The sequence below is a fragment of the Amphiura filiformis genome, chromosome 17 (genome assembly GCF_039555335.1).
Source record: "Amphiura filiformis chromosome 17, Afil_fr2py, whole genome shotgun sequence".
Classification (NCBI taxonomy): domain Eukaryota; kingdom Metazoa; phylum Echinodermata; class Ophiuroidea; order Amphilepidida; family Amphiuridae; genus Amphiura; species Amphiura filiformis.
Window position 1 is genome coordinate 38,549,463 of NC_092644.1, and position 18,228 is coordinate 38,567,690.

General features: G+C 37.3%; 1 protein-coding gene across 1 annotated transcript; it reads right to left on the bottom strand.

The window, feature by feature from the left end:
• Nucleotides 1-5,156: 5,156 nt before the first annotated feature.
• On the bottom strand, nucleotides 5,157-11,530 carry LOC140137201 (lengsin-like). The gene is made up of 3 exons (XM_072158853.1): nucleotides 10,708-11,530; nucleotides 10,293-10,577; nucleotides 5,157-5,197 (listed from the first exon to the last, which is right to left on the bottom strand). Exons 1-3 carry the CDS (start codon nucleotides 11,528-11,530, stop codon nucleotides 5,157-5,159), a joined length of 1,149 nt encoding a protein of 382 aa, XP_072014954.1.
• Between the last annotated feature and the right edge of the window lie 6,698 nt (nucleotides 11,531-18,228).

Here is an 18,228-nt window from a genome sequence, read left to right on the forward strand (position 1 = left end):
AAAAAAAAAATTGATGCCCTAAATGCTCGACAAAGTGTTTGTGGACCAAAGAATGGAAAAAAGGCTATTGGCACCGGATTTTCGCTTTGACTACTATAAATGTGACCGTTCACCACAAACCAGCCGTAAAGTCGGCAAATTGTATTCTGAGTTATAGTGTCAAATGTGCATGAAGGTCGTATTCATAGGTACCTCAAGTTGGCGCTACGTGTATCTCATTTTGCTAGTGCCAGTCTAACATATTTTAAACCAATCAATAATCCTCTTGTTGAAGAGGATAATACGCTTCTACCTATGTCTATAGAATTCTTAAATATCCCTAGTCTTTGCTTGCGTTGGTAAATCCTGTCCAAGCATTGTATTGTCTTGGTATGTATAACCAACAATTAACAATGAGAGAATTTCCTGAACCTCATTGACCTGGGATGATTTGAAATGACCGTCAATTATGACTGTTTCATATTTATTACCAGCAATGTGGAAAAAGAGACACATGTAGAACCGAAATAAGGTACCATTTCATATTTATTACCAGCAATGTGGAAAAAGAGACACATGTAGAACCGAAATAAAGTACCATTTTGTTGAAGGAGCAAAGTTCAACAAACCATAACCCCGCTTCTGGATATCCTTTGAACTCAAATGATATACCATTTTAAAGTTTATAATATATTTTTTCTAAACACGAAATAAAACAAAATTGACCGGGGCCGACTTTACGGCTGGTTTGTGGTGAACGGTTACAAATATGACTCGGTAAGTCATAGTCGACTTGGTCCACTAATGAGTCATTCCATGTCAACTCCTGGGATGTGCACCGCAGCACCTCTTAATTTTTTTCTTTTTCTGTGTGGTGGTAGATATTGATGAGAAAGTAAAATCCTGAAAATTTGAGCTTCATACGCTATTTCGTTTTCCCGTGGCATCAATTTGAAATTTAGGGGATCAGCTTAAAAATGTGTCGCAACGCGAAAGACGATGTTTGGAGGTCCATAAATGTATAAAGGGAACCCCCTACAACTTTGAAAAGTATGTATCCTGGGGTACTTAATTGTGTAGAGTTCACATCTGGCATCAGAAAACTTGTAAACCCTTTGCTTAAAAAGATAAAGGGCCCTCAAAATGCAGCTGTGTCCATCCAGGACCAACTTGGGGGGGTCACATCTGGCACCATAAACATATCTGCGACACATTTTTTACGCTGATCCCCCTAAATTTCAAATTGATGCCACGGGAAAACGAAATAGCGTATGAAGCTCACATTTTCAGAATTTTACTTTCTCATCAATATCAACCACCACACAGAAAAAGAAAAACATTGAAGAGGTGCTGCGGTGCACATTCCAGGAGTTGACATGGAATGGCTCTCGTGTTTCCTAAAGATACAGACTTGACATTTAGTATGGAATATTTTTTCGCAAATTGGCTACATTATCAGCATCATAATATAAACTTATGGAAAGCACATTTTCCATCAAACAATTATTTTACACATTCTTCCGACACACCCCAATTAATATTTAGTCCATGCGGTTTATGCAGACCCCTTCCAGACCAGTCTTGGAATTTTGCGAAAAAATATTCCATACTAAATAACTCAATATCTTCGCTTATGAATGTCCGATTTCATTGGTGAAAATGGCGTTGTTGAGCAAACTATCATATCTCCATAATTTAAGATATGTAAAACACTCAAAATTGATAACCTGCCCAAAAGTGATATGACACGTCACAATTATGTGATCTCTGGACGTTTCAATACTTTGTGTCTTTGTACAGGGTGAGTCAAAAAAAGTGCAATAGAGAAAAGAATCCATTTTTATTTAAGAACCGAGTTGAACCTTATAGGTTTTAAAACATTTTATAAATGATATATCCATTAGTGACCTTGTGTGAAAAAAATCAAGGAATTGGCATTTACCGTTTTGTTTTTATGACACCCAATTTGAATGTCAACCTGTGTATGGGAGATTTGGCACAACTGCCATTTTCTTAACCTCATTGACATTGAAATAAAACGGAGCACCCAAAAGGTTATTGCCCTTGGTCTTGTTTAAGGAGAAGAAACATTAATTGTTGTTATTTTCATTTTACCTTTACTTTATAGATGTTTATTCTCTATCAAAAACATACAAATTTGTAGGCGGGTTTTTCAAATGTCGAAATGAATGCGTGCAAATTGAAGTGGAATGAATTACAAAATATCCAGTAAGTTGGACATATTGGGATTTAAAAAACTGAAGTTGGAGTGAAGTATATATTAAAATAATGTTAGAAAGTTTGTTTGAACCGAAAAAAAAAGAAATCCAAATAACGCAAAAATCAACCTTATTTAAGTTAAAGTCAGTTTCAGAGCTGGTTCGTTTATCGTGCATTCAAAATGCATGGTACCTCGTGGACAAATAATGAAATTGGGTATCACAGCAAAAGGACTCATAAAATTAAACGGTTGTTGCGATGCATTTCATTTTTTCACAGAAGGTGACTATTTAGTGTGACATTTATAGACACTTTCAATAATGAGAAAGTTCAACTTGGTTCTTACATAAATATCGATTATTGCTCTATTGCACTTTATTTGACTCAACCTGTATAGACCACTTGGCATGTGACGTCATTGCCCGGCAGTATGCGCGCGAATCATGGCAATTTCCATTGTTCTTTGCCCTGCAGTGTGCGTACGCATCGTAGTTTGCTAAGGGCACGTGCATTTTAAATCGCCCGCCACATTTTATATAGTACACGAAAGCCGTGCAGCGGCTTGTTCAAGCATATCGATAGACGAGTCCCTCGCCATTGTTGATAAACAGTGATGTCAAGTGGTCTATAATAGAGACCTCACAAAACAGAAAAAGTAACACAGCCGTTATAAATACGCCTAAGAACTTAAGAACTGCTAATCGTATTCACAATCGATACCCGATTCATCCAAAGTCGTTCAACTTTAGCATCACAAGTGTTTTTGAAGAAAAATTACTTTTTATATTATTGACTTCAATATTTTGTAAGACAAGGCAGTGTTTTGCATTAATAAATCAACATCACTAGAAGATAATTAACCTGAAAAAAAATCTTTCAAGCTTTTATCCCTGTAAATGCAAAATTGAACAGGCTAAGGTCATGTGTATAATGAACGTCAGGATAGTATCTTACTGGTCATTTTGTGCTATTGTTCCTAAAACCAACGAAGCCGTGAAACAAGGACATATATTAATAGAAGGAGAATCCACGAACCCAGTTCCCTTTGTACTATGATCGTTATGAGTCGATACTGAGCAATCAGGTATGAATGGTGCACTATCGATTTGCTAACCTTATTATCTATTGAGCTTGGCCGGTTATGAACCACCGTTATCGCGACTTCTAAGCAGAATGACGTCATTTTTACCCACAAAGCATTGTGGCCGTGACCATAAACATAGGAAAACAATTTACTTCCGATAATTTTATAACGCCAATATTTCTTAATGGCCAAGCTTGGCGGATCGTAGAAACAACATTGCCAGTCTTGGAAAACTTTTCCAAATCATTTCCACTGGTTTAAAAGTCCCGCAGACACCCGCCAGTATTACTAATCACGATCAGAAAAAATACATAAATTCACCGTAACTTTGGAAGGAAAAGAGGGAATTCGATAAGGTTTTCGCTAGTAAATCAACTTGAACTCGGAAACACAATGATGCAATAACGTGACCGATGCCCGGGGGGGGGGCACTTCAATTTGAAATGGATATAGGTGTAGGGCTGGCACTTTCGCACTAAGGGGAATTCGGTGAGAGCAAAATGTAAACAATATGGGGTCATTGGGTGAGAGCATGATTTTTGGCATTCGGTGAGAGTAAAATGTAAAAAATATGGGGTCATTGGGTGAGAACCTGACCTTTTTTAAATGGAATCTTTGGGTGAGAGCCGAAACAGTACTACAGAAACCTCGAAAAATCGAATTTCTAGTTCTAAATGGCTTCAAATTTCTTTGATTTTTTCAAAATAGGTAACAAAATCAGTGATAAATGAAAGTTGCTGTTCAAATTGAACCTGTAAGGGTCTTTGGGTGACAGATCAAATGGAAAAATAGGGGGTCTTTTGGTGACAGGGCATGTGTTCGTAAAAAAATATGGGGTCTTTGGGTGACAGCGATGCTGAAAAAGGAGGTCTTAACAGCCCTACATACGCGTCACCTCCAAAGTTGGAGTGCCCCCCGGGGACCGATGTAAGTTGTAACGTTATTGCTATTTGAGCAGGATTGCGTAGGTTTATAATCCATTCACAACAATCTGTGGTTATGAATTTTTAAACTTTTGATGACTGCAAAAATATTTTTAGTTTTCTCATCATAACAAAAGTCCAAGGTTTACCTGTCAAGACGGGCTGCTGTCAAGCTCTGTCATAAACTTAATCGTTATAGCTGCAAATTTCATATGCGAATCAATGAACCATTGAAAAGTACAAATTATTAGCTAATTATTGTGTTTTTCCTCATGAACCCAGTGTCCATGGAAACCTTTGAAAAAATACTAATATATAATAATACCTATAAATCATTCTGTTAACGATTTTCTTTTTTCATTATAAGCATATTGGATGTCAAAATGTCTATACAGAAAATTAAAGGGACTAAAACAGGCATTATTATTATAGTCCTGTGGCATACCAGACATGCCTGAGTAGGTTGGTCTCCCCTAGGTCATTCGAGATATTTATATCAATTTCTAAGCGCTCTTTAAGGGATCTAAAATAAGCGTTTATTGCGTTTCGATAGTATTTTTTGTGGGACATGAGAGCACCTCAGACCTATCGAATTGCATTCTGAATACGAAGCATGTCTTTCTGATATCAAATAATTTTCATTTTTTGAAAATCTCAATATAATACAAATTTTATGACAAATTATAAAAATTTGATATTTTTCAAATTTTTGATATATAACAGTCCTCGAAGTAAATTATATAAATCTAATGACATATTCTTAAAGTGTATGTAGCAGGGAGGAAAAGCCGACGGTCAATTGAAAATTTTGACCTTTCATATTGAAGATATGGATTTTTTCCCAAAAAGACATACTTTGTTTTGGTGTTTTGGGAAAAAATCCATATCTTCAATACGAAAGGTCAACATTTTCAACTGATCGTCGGCTTTTCATCCCACCTACATACACTTTAAGTATAAATCATCAGATTTATAAAGTTTACTTCAAGTACTGTTAAATATCAAAAATATCAATTTTAATGATTTGCCATAAAATGTGTATTAAATTGCGAATTTCAAAAATCAAAATTATTTGATATCAGAATGACATTCTTCTTATTCAGAATGCAATTCGATATGTCTGATGTGCTCTGATGTCCCAAAATAAATACTGTCCAAACGTTCATACCCCACCCCTTAAGCAAAGTCATTGTTTATTGAATTTACAACCATATAACAAAACAGGAGAAAATTGTAACTTTTTGCACAAGAATTTCAATTTAAAGAGAATTGATCATTGCTTATCGAAATGAATCTAGTACACGCATATGGACAATATAAGTATGCTCTTTCATTTAATGACATAAAATTTAAAAACTATTGCAAGGATCATTCCGGGTTTTGACTTTTAAAGCCTACATCTTGGTCAAAAATTGTGCGTGAATAGGTCAAGTAAACACAATGGGGAACGATTCCTCGCTACGAGAGGAAACTGGATATATTTAAGGTGATTCTGGAGAAAGGCGCTTTATAAATTCAATTTTTTTTTTACGCCCCATGATAAATTTTGTGACTAATTTTACATTTTTCTCACAAAATAACTACACACTGGTAACAAAGTTGTGTATATTATAGGGCAAGGAATCCATTACCTCACTGAAATTTCAGTGATTCAAGACAGGTGGTTCATTATGTTAAAAATGAGGTACATTCTAGCGGTACCTCTTTTCTTATCATAAATAACGTATTGCTTGTCTTGAGTCACTGAAATTCCAGTGTAGTAACTGGATTCTTTGCCCCTATAATATACAAAACTTTTGTTACCAGTGTGCTATTATTTTTTGAGAAAAATGCAAAAATAGTCACAAATTTATCAAGGGGTGTAGTACCCCTTAATAAGAAAGAATGAACAGTTTACCAACCCAAACTGTTACAATTAAACATGACAACAAATAAATACAAATCAAAACTTGAAAAAAAAGCAAGGGAATATGCCGGCATGGGAATCGCACCCACAACCTTCCGATCTCTAGACGGACGCCTTATCCATTAGGCTACCAGCTCCCACTGTTAATGGTTGTTAAACCTGGGTCTAATGTAAGCAGTCGAGGTATATAATACACACAAAAAAATATTACGAAAGTACACAAGTGAAGGAGATCATTACTGATGCTTAATCGTTTCCCCAGTATAATATAATACTTATATTATATTATATTATATTATATTATATTATATTATATTATATTATATTATATTATATTATATTATATTATACACCAATAACGTTTTATTTTATTAAAAGGTTTACAATTTAATAATATTAATTTGATTTAGTTTTATAAGCTTTAAGGTACCGGACATTAACGTTTGCACAGTATGTTTTTGTGGGAGCTGAAAGTACACCAGATCCATCGAATTGCATTCTGAATACCTAGAATGTCCTTTTGATATCAATTAATTTTGATTTTGTAAAATTCGCGATATAATACAAATTTTATGACAAATTATTACAATTTTATATTTTGAAAATTCAAAATAGTGAGTTGTGACCAATTGAAAATTGTGACCTTTCATATTGAAGATAAACATTTTTCCCCCAAAAGACTATATAAATTGTTGGTGTTTTTAGAAAAAAACACCGTATCTTCAATACGGAAGGTCACAATTTTCAATTGATCGCCGGCTTTTCATCCCAGCTACATACACTTTAAGTACATTGGTACCCAGTGTATATGGTTATATGTATCAGAAATTGTCCACATTCTGAATTTGTACATATGTTCCAAAAAAGATCCACTAAAATATAAATATACATAATCAAAAGCAATATTAATATTACAACTTCCCCTTGAATACAACTTTCGCAATGGCCACACGTCATGACTTATCCTTACAAGTAAAACAAAATAAAATAAAATAAAAGGGTCAATTGTCATTTTCTCAAATTACACTTAAATTACTCTTAAGGGCTCTGGTAACAACGTTGGCACAGTATGTTTTGTAGGACATAAGAGCACATCGAATTGTATTCTGAATACTAGGAATGTCCTTCTGATATCAAATAAGTTGGATCTTTTGAAAATTTTGTCATTTCGCATTTAAGATACAGATATTTCCCCCCCAAAGACTTCAATTTGTTAGATGTTTTTGGGAAAAGGATCTATACTAGATCTTCACTACGAAAGCTACATACACTTCAAGTAAATATCATTAAATTTATAAATTTTCCTTCCATGACTGTTAAATGTCAAAAATACCATAATTTGCCGTATATCGCGAATTTAAAAAAATAAATTATTTGATATCAGAAGGACATTCTTCGTATTCAGAATGCAGTTGGATATGCCTGATTTGCTCTCATGTCCCACAAAAAAATTAAAAGGGGACATATCTGACAGTAAAAGCTAACATTTTATGGAAAATAAATACTAATCTATTTTTACAGAAATGTTATAATATGGCTTTAAGGAACTGGAATGAGCGTTTTGAGCGTTTCGACTGTTATATCTCAAAAATGTGAAAAATATCAAATTTTATTAATTTGTCATAAAATTTGTATTATATCGTGATTTGCATAAAATGACAATTATTTGATATCAGAAAGACATTCTTCGTATTCAGAATGCAATTCGATAGGTCTGATGTGCTCTCATGTCCCACAATAAATACTGTCCAAACGTTCATACCCCTTCCCTTAATTATGCGACGTTGCATATTTAATATAGTACAGGTATAACCTATGACACATGAATTCACTATGAGATTCTGAGGTTGTAATGCATGGTCTTCAATCTTTAGGAAGAGGAGAGGAACTTAGGCTAATTGTTACCCATAGCATTGTGGGAAATAGGCAAGGGGCATTGGGAATAAGGTAATCAAATATGGCCGATGGCCCAACACGGAAGTGGTAAAATATTGCAAAACTGTCATCAAAATAGACTGTCAAAATGACAAAATGTGACTGGACGCGGCGAATCAGCCGTAAAGTCGGCCCCGGTCAATTTTGTTTTATTTTGTGTTTAGAAAATATATACCATAAGCTTTAAAATGGTATATCATTTGACTTCGAACGATATCCAAAAGCGGGGTTATGATTTGTTGAACTCTGTTCCTTCGACAAAATTGTATTTTTTATCGGTTCTACATGTGACTCTTTTCTACATTTCTGGTAATAAATATCCAACAATCATAATTGGCGGTCATTTCAAATCATCTCCAAGTCAACGAGGTTAAGAAATATCCTCTCATTGTTCATTGTTGATTATACATACAAAAAACAATGCTTTGTTATCTACCACTTGAACAGGATTTAGCCAAAGCAAACAAAGACAAGAACTATTCTATAGAAATAATAGAAATATTCTATAGAAGCTTATTATCCTCTTCAGCAGTAGTATTATTGATTGATTTAAACAGCGTTTGATAAGACACTTGTCGCAACGAATTGATAAACCTATGAATACGACCTTCACATACATTTTACACTTTAACTCATAATACAATTTGCCGAGTTTACGGCTGATTCGCCGCGTCCACTCACAAATATATAAAAAATCAAGGTTTAATCTGAAATACTAACTATTCATTGTACATTATAGGCCAAGAACGGGGCCAAGAAAAGGGAAATTTATCCAGTGTTCAGAGCGATGTAAACGGATAGAAATATGAAAGTTAGTGCAGAATTCTGTGGAGTTAAAAATTTGGCATACTTAAAATAGGTGTAAGCTTTATAACAAAATTGTAAATTCGCCAAATTAAATACTCGCGAAAATGTCGATCATCGCCAATTCGCGAAATAAAGTACCCGCGAAATTGAAGTGTTTTACAGTATTTTTTGTTTTTGTTTTTTGCGCGCTGCGCAAGCATGCATTCCAGTAAAATTGTGCCGACCTAATGCATACTGGGCAAAAATTATAAAAAATAAAAATGAAAAAGAGTAATACTACCAGACAAAAGTGATTATTAAAAATATGTGAACAGGTGCCAGTACCAGCCCCATTTTAGTTAAAAGGAAGCAGTTTATAAAACCCTGGAGTACCATGGAAAAGTTTCCAACATGTCACTATATTGTCTCGTTCCGGCGTAGGTACTAAATCTGGGTATGGTAAACGAAGTACAAATGGCGATGGCGAACTAGAGAACATTTTGATTTGAATATGAAAACGCGCTTGAAGGTAACCATTAAGTCAGCGGCTCTAATTGATTCCTGCGGTAAGAAACTATATATACATTGTATCTGTCCTACCCTGAGACCAAGGTCAACTGGGGCGACTGGCCAACTAAGATGTGACTTGAAGAATGGCTCAAAACAATAACTCCCTTTAGATATATCAGCGATCGAACAGAAAGATATCCAGGCTTTGACCTCCCTCATCAAATATGGGTGAGACTCAACCGCCTACTACGAACAGGGTAGTATATTTCAAGGCCAACATGTGGAGTTGGGGTATGTCCGACAGCTCATCTTATAAGTTTGGAGCGGAGCAACAGGTTTTTGATCATGTCATTTACGAGTACTCTCTTTATCGCCAGCCAAATTGCACAAAATGATTTGAAGTGCCGAGATTGAAGCAGAAACAAAGGAATTGCTGTTCAAAAAGCACCACACCCACCAAGATCGAGCAAGATCTCCTGATGTTCAGTAAAAAGAAGACGCCAAGGCCAGTCCAATATTAAGGATATGTTCACAGTGGCAGACATCAGAGGCAAAAACTCAACCGTAAGCTTCTTGAGGATAGATGCAGGGAGTGTACCAAGGCGCCATGAGATGACGTTAGATTTCGCGATTGGTTTCAGCAAACAGTTTAATTCTAGCTCATCCAAAAATATAAATACAATTACAATTTTTTACAGGTTTATATCTAGTCTATATACCGTATAATTATGCAAACAGAGTCTTGTAAAGAGACTGGTGCCTTATTATTGAGAACTGTGCTTCAAGCATGTGTCCTACTAAGTCTGGGTCAAAGTTTGTTATAGATAATTAAAGAACATCTTGTGATCCCACTGAAAGCTATCTCTTTTAAGGCCACTCTTGGCGTATTCGGAGGAGAATTTCATTTCGTATGCTTTTAAAGTATTAAATATATTAAAGAAATCGTCACCAAATGCCTCCATAATCACATCATCAGCTTTGAATGCTTCTATCGCTTCCGGCAAAGTACACGGTAAGCCGTTTTGAGCAAGGTCGTTGTTGTTTGACATCCTGACAAAGGAGTCGGCGATCTCTTCTTCCGGAAGAGGCAGCTTTTTCTCTATTCCATCAATACCAGCAGCTACTACGGCGGCGAGAGTGAGGTAAGGGTTGCTTCCACCTCCGCTGCTTCTGTTTTCTATGTAAGTACCTTTCGTACCGTTTATCTTCAGTCGAAGCATGCAGCAGCGGTTGTCTATTCCCCAGTTAGGTATCGAGCTTACATATGATTGCTTCCCGTATCGTTTGTAGCAGTTTACAGTGGGCGCCATTAGCATGGTGATCGCTGGTGAGTGCTTCAAAATTCCCGCCATCCAGTAACCCCTACTTTGGAAAGCTTGTTAGAGCATTGACATCATAGAGTAAATTAGTCTTGCCGTCTTTGTCCCAAAGAGAATGATTGATGTGCGCAGAACATCCAATATGATCAGCGGATGGCTTGGACATAAAGCTCGCTATGTAACCATTTTGTTGGGCTATCTCCTTCACCGAAGTCTTAAACACGTGCGCGTTGTCGGCAGCTTGAATTCCAAAGACTGGCTTGTAAGCGATTTCCAATTGTCCATGGCCACTTTCCGTTTCACAGTTTTCTACATCAATACCAACCTTATACAAATTCGTCATGAGCTGATTCAACAGATTAGGATCCGTGTAGGTTCCGACGGTTGAGCGAAGGAGCGTATCCGATGTTAACGGTTTCTGCGTTTTACGGTCGACAACATGAAATTCGTGCTCATGCGCTGCTAAAAGAGCAATCCCCATTTTATCGAGACGTTCGAGTTGCTGTCTTGCGATGTAACGAGGATAGCAGGATACTGGTTCACCCTTGTAGTATTTTGGCTCCAGCAGGATAGATGCAGTTTTGCGATACCATGGTAGAATACGAAACGTGTTAAACTCAGGAAACCATACACCGTCCCCAATTCCCACATCACCATTACCGTATGGTGTATCCAAATGAAGTTCAGCTCCGTCGATCGAACTGGAAAGATGACAAAATGGAATTAGGATACCATTTGATGCTTTATCAATGAAATGCCGCGCTGGGATGATTTTACATCTCGATATGCCATAAAAGTCCGAGAATTCAAATCGAACGAATTCTATCTCTTCTTCCTCTATAATGCTTGTAACGCTTTCTATCGACATCTTTTACACGAGATTTCAATCTGCATCTGGAAATAGAGAAACAACAGTTCCCTGTTAAAACAACAATTTCACTTCTTCAAATTACAGGTGTAAAGAATCACAAGCTTTGAATTCGGTCACTCGACAGTATCCGCACGTTATGTGCCTGCTTTCTTTTAATAAATATTTTGTGACCGTTCACGGCGAATGAGCCGTAAATTCCTCCCCGGTCAATTTTGTTTTATTTCGTGTTTAAAAATAAACATCATAAACTTAAAATGGTATATCATTTGACTTCAAACGATATCCAGAAGCGGGGTTATGGTTTGTTAAACTTTGCTCCTTCAACAAAATTATAGCTTTTTACGTTTTTAGATGTGTCTCTTTTTCCACATTGCTGGCAATAAATATCAAACAGTCATAATTGGCGGTCATTTCAAATCATCCCCAAGTCAACGAGGTTTAAGAAAGTTCTCTCATTGTTAATTGTTGGTTATGCATACCTGTACAAAATACAATGCCTGGTAACCCACCACTTGAACAGCAAACAAAGACCACAGCTATTAAAAGTTCTATAGCCATCTAAGGTAGAAGCTTATTATCCATTTCAACAATAGGATTATTGATTAGCTTTTGACTATCAAAATGAGACAGATGTCGGGCCAGCTTAAGTTACCGATGAATACGACCTTCGTACACATTTTACACCGTAACTCATAATACAATCGGAATTTACGGCTCATTTGTGCTGCCGGGTTACATTTAGCCTATAGGCACATATCTAAATACAGGTCCAAAGCTAAACGGGTGTGAGTGTGAGAGTATGCGTTTGCATTACAAATACTTCCGAGGACTCTGAAATAACAACACACCGACACACCGAGAACATTTTTTTACCGAAGACCTAAACACGCGTCCTCGCTACGCAAACCTTGTTAAACGGTGAAAAATGAGGTATTATACCCTACTACCCCCTCTATAGCTTAATGTCCTCGTAGTGTTAACCGGAATCGAATTGATCCGTCCTCTTGAGCACTCGACATAACAACCCACCGACACACCGAGGACACACACACGTTTGAATTTCGTCATTTTTTTTCAGGTCCTCGCAAGTATTTTGTAATTCACGGGGGGGTGAGCCGGGGCACCACTCATCAACTACATTCGACTGTAATTATAAATACGTATTTGTAAATACGCACGTAACCCATGGGCAAGACCGGCAAGCGTGGCCAAATCCTCATGCCATTGAAAAGGATAGGAATTCTTTAGCATAGAGTTTTTTAATAGCAAAATTATTACACATTGGGGAATTCCGAATTTGTAATATGTAATCAAAAACAACATTTGAAAGTATTTGCAGACGGAAAAATATTTATCGACGGAAACGTTTACAATTATTAAAATCACAAAAGTTGAACAAATTAGACATTTTGCTGCATAGTAGTCTCGGGTTGTTTGCCGCCTTTGCAATCAAATGTACAGGAAGGCCACTCGCTATGTAGAATGCAACTTCGAGACTTACTGACAAGCTGTTATGGCAGCACGGAGGTGGCCACGTGCGTATTTATAAATACATTTTTATTAATATAGTCGAAGTATACTGCTCATAGATCATTTGTCGACAAATAGTTATCTTTGTCGGCAGGTTCATGTTCTCGTCGGCAAATTTCATGTTTTAAATGTGCGTTCCTGATCGCAGATGACTTTATACCAGGGATATGAGCAATGCTTGATCAGAGCGTTGTTTTACCCCTGTGTGGCCAAAAAAGTCTGACCACCCTGTTTTTGAGCTTTTGGTTCAAGAATGCGCGTGGTATGTCGTAGCTAGGTCAAACTAGGCTTTTTCTTGAGACGAGAGGAAATTCGGTGCATAGCCCTAACTGCGCAATACGGGTATAATGGTCAAGTTCATGTATATAATATTAATACAACATGTACAATAGGGCAAGACATATACATTTTGTTTCCCAGAGTTGTATCCAGTTGCGCACTTTGGTTGAGGTTTTCGAGACAGGGGCACACGTACACTGATAAAGTTGCAAATTTACCGATGGCCTAAACATTTAGACACTCCAAAAGGGTAGGGTATCCAAAGTTTTTAAGTTATCACTCCCATTTTACTTTACCGGTAAAATTAGCTGAAATGGCAAAATATTAAAGATTCAGTAAAACAAATTTGTTAAGGAAAAGTTTGTTGAAGCAACCAGTTTGTTAAATAGGAAGATTTGTATGGTTACAGATAATTTAGATTTTCTACTTACTTGAAATTGTCACTATAATATTCACGTAATAAGCTCAGCGGTCTTTCAGCCTAATAACAAGTTTTCAGTACCAAGGGAGAACAGTGCCAGTGCATTGATTGGTTACAAAAGCATAACATCGTAAAATATAGGGCTATGATCAAATACAATACCGCCATTGAAGCTCACTGGCCATGACCCAAAATTCAGTATCATTCCATTACAGGCCTTTTTGTCCGATTCAGAAACTGTGGGATTTGATGGGCCAATAGCCTGACACACTGACTTAAATTGAGGTTAATAGGATAATAGGAATATAGACTAAACGAATATATTCTTCTCTATGACATGATATTGTAGTCTTTCACAACTTCAGCTGAAAAATGGTTCTTTTAATTTTTTTAAATACATTAGGTTGCACTGCCTGAAGAGAATTGATCATTTCTCACCTCCTTTTTCAAACAAATCGACGGTAATAACTCTATAGTGAGGGATCAACATTTAATCACAAATTACCTCAGGCAAAACTCACTCCCTGGGAACTAAATATCACACAAGGTCATTTTTATATAACTCATTGACCCATGTGTATCATATATTGCCTCTAGCTATAATGGTCAATTCATTGACAGACATTAACCTCAGGAGGGAATTCAATTTTTAATCAATTCTCTTCAGGTAGTGAAACGTAATGAAATAAAAAATCGCTATGGACTTTTCGTACTGATCATACTACAGAAGATCATCAGACAACTATGTTCAGATCACACTATAGACTATAGCCATGCAGTTTTTCTGTACTATACGCTGGCGAAGTGACGTAGCGCATAAATTGGATTAACTACCGTAGCAATAGGTGCAAACAATTTTGAATATATCGCGCTGCACTACAAGCAGGTTGTGCTCATCACCTGTGTATGTATGCAATCATAGATTGAATACAACGCCGGTCTTTTCAAAGATACTAATCTTACAGGTGCGAGTGATCAACATGATATGGTTCAATGCAGAGGAAATAAAATTATGAATGAATGAATGAATGAATGAATGAATGAATGAATGAATGAATGAATGAATGAATGAATGAATGAATGAATAAATGAATGAATGAATGAATTTACGTACCAATACAGCGCGGTATATACAAGAATTGGGTTTTTTTATGTCGGGCATATCTAGGCATTAACAGCTGAAATCTAGGAGATAACGCTGACGAAACTTCGGCCAGATACAAGTGACCTGGTGAACGAAGTGGGTCGCCGTAGATAGCTGGTCGGGGTAATTTTATAGGACAGGCAAGTGTAGTTGACAATCGGGCGTTACCCTGATCGGAACCGCCTGTAACAAGGTCTTTTTTATCATGGATCATCTGCCCCGCCATTACCAGATGAACCACGGGGAGAGCAGAGAGATTTTTTTTTTAGGTCCTGCGGGGAATCGAACCCGGGACCTCTCGCACCAAAGGCAAATACCTTAACCAGTGGACCGCGCTGCTCCCCTACATGTTTTGCTATGGTAGTTAATCCGATTATTACATAACTTCTAAACTTCTATAACGAATAAATCCATATGGACATCTTACGTATATATTTAAGGCAAGTGGCTGGTGGCCCGCCCCTATGTAAGTAATGTAATTGGAAGTCATTGGCCGTGTGTCCAGTATGTAAAGCAGGTCAACACTCTAACGAGTAAACTCCTATCATGAAAATCGACCCCCGTTAAGGCCCCGAGTCCCGGTGCAGTGGCTGCTCGTCGGCAACAGAGTGGCAGGGGTGCTAAGAATCCGCCGGATTGTTGGTTGCCATCTCCGCCATAGGTACAGCCAGAGGAAGAAACAAGGAAGACAACCAGGATCACCGTAAGTAGCCGGATGTCGACAAAATGCCAAAATGTGACAAAAAGCCACAGCTGAGCAGGCCTTATAAAAATAACAGATGTGGAAATAAGTGTATAAACTGATCAGTAGATACCATTGTAGTCCTACTAATTCATAGCATATTGGATGTCCTATATAGGGAAAGTTAGCCCATATTTGCAAGACTATCCATACCTTCAAGGTAAAAGAAACCTACTCATGGTCTGGATCTTACCCAGGGAAAGATGACATTCCAATATTTCGCTTTAAATACAAGGAGCCGCACTGTGACAAATAAGCCAATAGTGACAAAACAGCCAACTCTAACAAAGACTGCTGTAGAGGAACCTACAAAAAAAGGAGCCAATTAGAAGATTTGGTCTTGACACCCTTGGCATCTGCGAAACACACCTAACAGAATCCGAGACACTCATCAACAAAGATGAATACACCATCCTTCTAGCATGTAGGAAAGATGGCATTGGAAAAGTGGGTGTTGGGCTTCTAATATCACAGCCATTTCTTGAATGCCTTGTCAGCTATGAATCTGTCTCTTCTAGAATCCTAACAGCAAAGTTCAAAATGAAGGAAGGAATACTCAACATCATTAATGTTTACGCCCCCACCACTACAGTGGTGCAGAGAGTGATGAATTTTATGATGGGCTACAACACCACCTTCAGAAAGTCAATAAGAAGGAGAAACTTATCCTGATGGGGGATTTCAACGCCAACATAGGCTCTGATAGTAAAGCTTGGACCCCCGCAATGGGCAAGTATGGTATTGGTAAGATCAACAGCAGAGTGGAGAAACTGTTGGAATTCTGCATGCTCCACAAGTTGACAGTCTGTAACACCCACTTCCAGCATAAAGCCTGTAGAAAGGTAACATGGACTTCACCTTGTGGGAAATACAAAAATATGATTGGCTTCGTCGTCATAACTCAACAGGAGAACCTAAGTACCATCCAGAATCGCCGATCATACTGCTCAGCTGATGTGGGCTCAGATCACAATCTAGTGCAGTGATCGCTAAAGTGGTGTCAGCACCAGTAAGAACCAAACGCCTGAAAACAACTCCAAAAAGCTATGACGTCAGTAGACTTACCAACCCCCTGATTGCAGAAGAGTTCAGAGCCAAGATTGGTGGTACTTTTGAACCCCTGCTTCAACTGGAGGATACTGATGTAGAAGACAGGTGGGCTAAGTTCAGAGACACCACAAACAAAATTACTGAAGAATCAGTTGGTATTAGAAGGGCTCGCCAAGTGAAGGGATTGTCTGAAGAAGTCAGAAAAATGTGCCACTTGAAAAGAAAAGCCAGATTCTTGATGTTAAACAACCCCTCAGCTCCAAACAAGAACTGCTATCGGAAACTGAAGAAAGGGGTCAAATATCAAGTGAAGCAGTGGAAAAGAAAACTTCTTGAAAATGACGTTCAAGAAATGGAAGAAGCCCATGCAAAGAACATAAGCCATGATCTCTTCAAGAAAGTCACAAAACTAGCAGGTGATAAAACCAAAGTTCAAACTGCAGCCAAAGACAAACGGGTGCGGGAAAGAGGAGCGAAACAATTGAGGCATTTTCATATTGAGGATATACAGGAAGTTAAAGACCTAAACTTTTTAGGTCTTTTATGAAACTTCATGTTCATTTTACGAAACGTGGGTCAAAGGTTTTATATGATGGTCGACGTTTCCTCCCAGTTACATACACTTTAAGTACATATCATTAGATTTATACAATTTACTCAAGGCCAAAATCACCTTTTTGAGTCTTTAATTGAAAGTATATAATATATGATTGGTACAATATATGACAACAAATGCACATATAAAATAATCACACAATCACAATGTATGTATCCTTATTTACTTGTCCTGCGAAAATCAGCAAAGTCCATTGTACATTTGCATACAAATATCCATAAGAATAAAATCCTCACACGAACATGATGCTGTTTTCTCCAATCACTTATCTTCTTCTTGCGCTGCTTTCTCCAAAAATATATCTCCTTGCGCTGCTTTCTCCAAAATTGGTTTCTTTCACCAATCAGTCTTTCTCCAGGAAACAGGTTTCTTTATCACTGCTCCGCTGTATTAGACAGATGTGTTGTTTTAGAATACCAGACTCCAGCAAGTCGACAGAAGAACTTTAATCCTTTGATGAGGAGAAGCAAATTCGCGTACTCATAAATCTCATTCGTTGCTGTATTAAAATAGCTCAATTATTGGCTATGTAAACTGGTTAACTTGTGTACTTCTTTTTTGAAGCACGAAGACCAACACACACATGTGGAGTTTTACAATCTCCCATGACATTCTGTAAAGTTCTGTAAGAACTCAAGCCTCCAGGTTTTATACCAGTACTCATGCAAAACCCATCATCTATTAATAAACCATTACTTCATTCACAACAGATGATACAAGCTTGGGATTTCGCAAAAATCTTAGTTCTGCAATGATTCAGTGCCACATGGATTACTGTTGCACATCTTGGTATAGTGGCCTCACTCAGAACCACAAAAATGAACTGCAAATTACTCAAAATAAGGTTGCTCGTTATATCATGAAACTTTCTCCCAGAGATCACATTGGGCAACATGAGCTAAACCTTGTGAAT

Excerpts from the sequence above, each read along its gene's own strand:
- LOC140137201 (XM_072158853.1), bottom strand. The coding sequence starts at position 11,530 with ATGTCGATAGAAAGCGTTACAAGCATTATAGAGGAAGAAGAGATAGAA. Across the intron at positions 10,578-10,707 it reads TCTAACAAGCTTTCCAAAGT|ACAACCGCTGCTGCATGCTT; the intron begins AGGGGTTACTGG and ends ACTGGGGAATAG. Across the intron at positions 5,198-10,292 it reads TGTGATTATGGAGGCATTTG|TACTTGAAGTAAACTTTATA; the intron begins GTGACGATTTCT and ends GATATTTAACAG.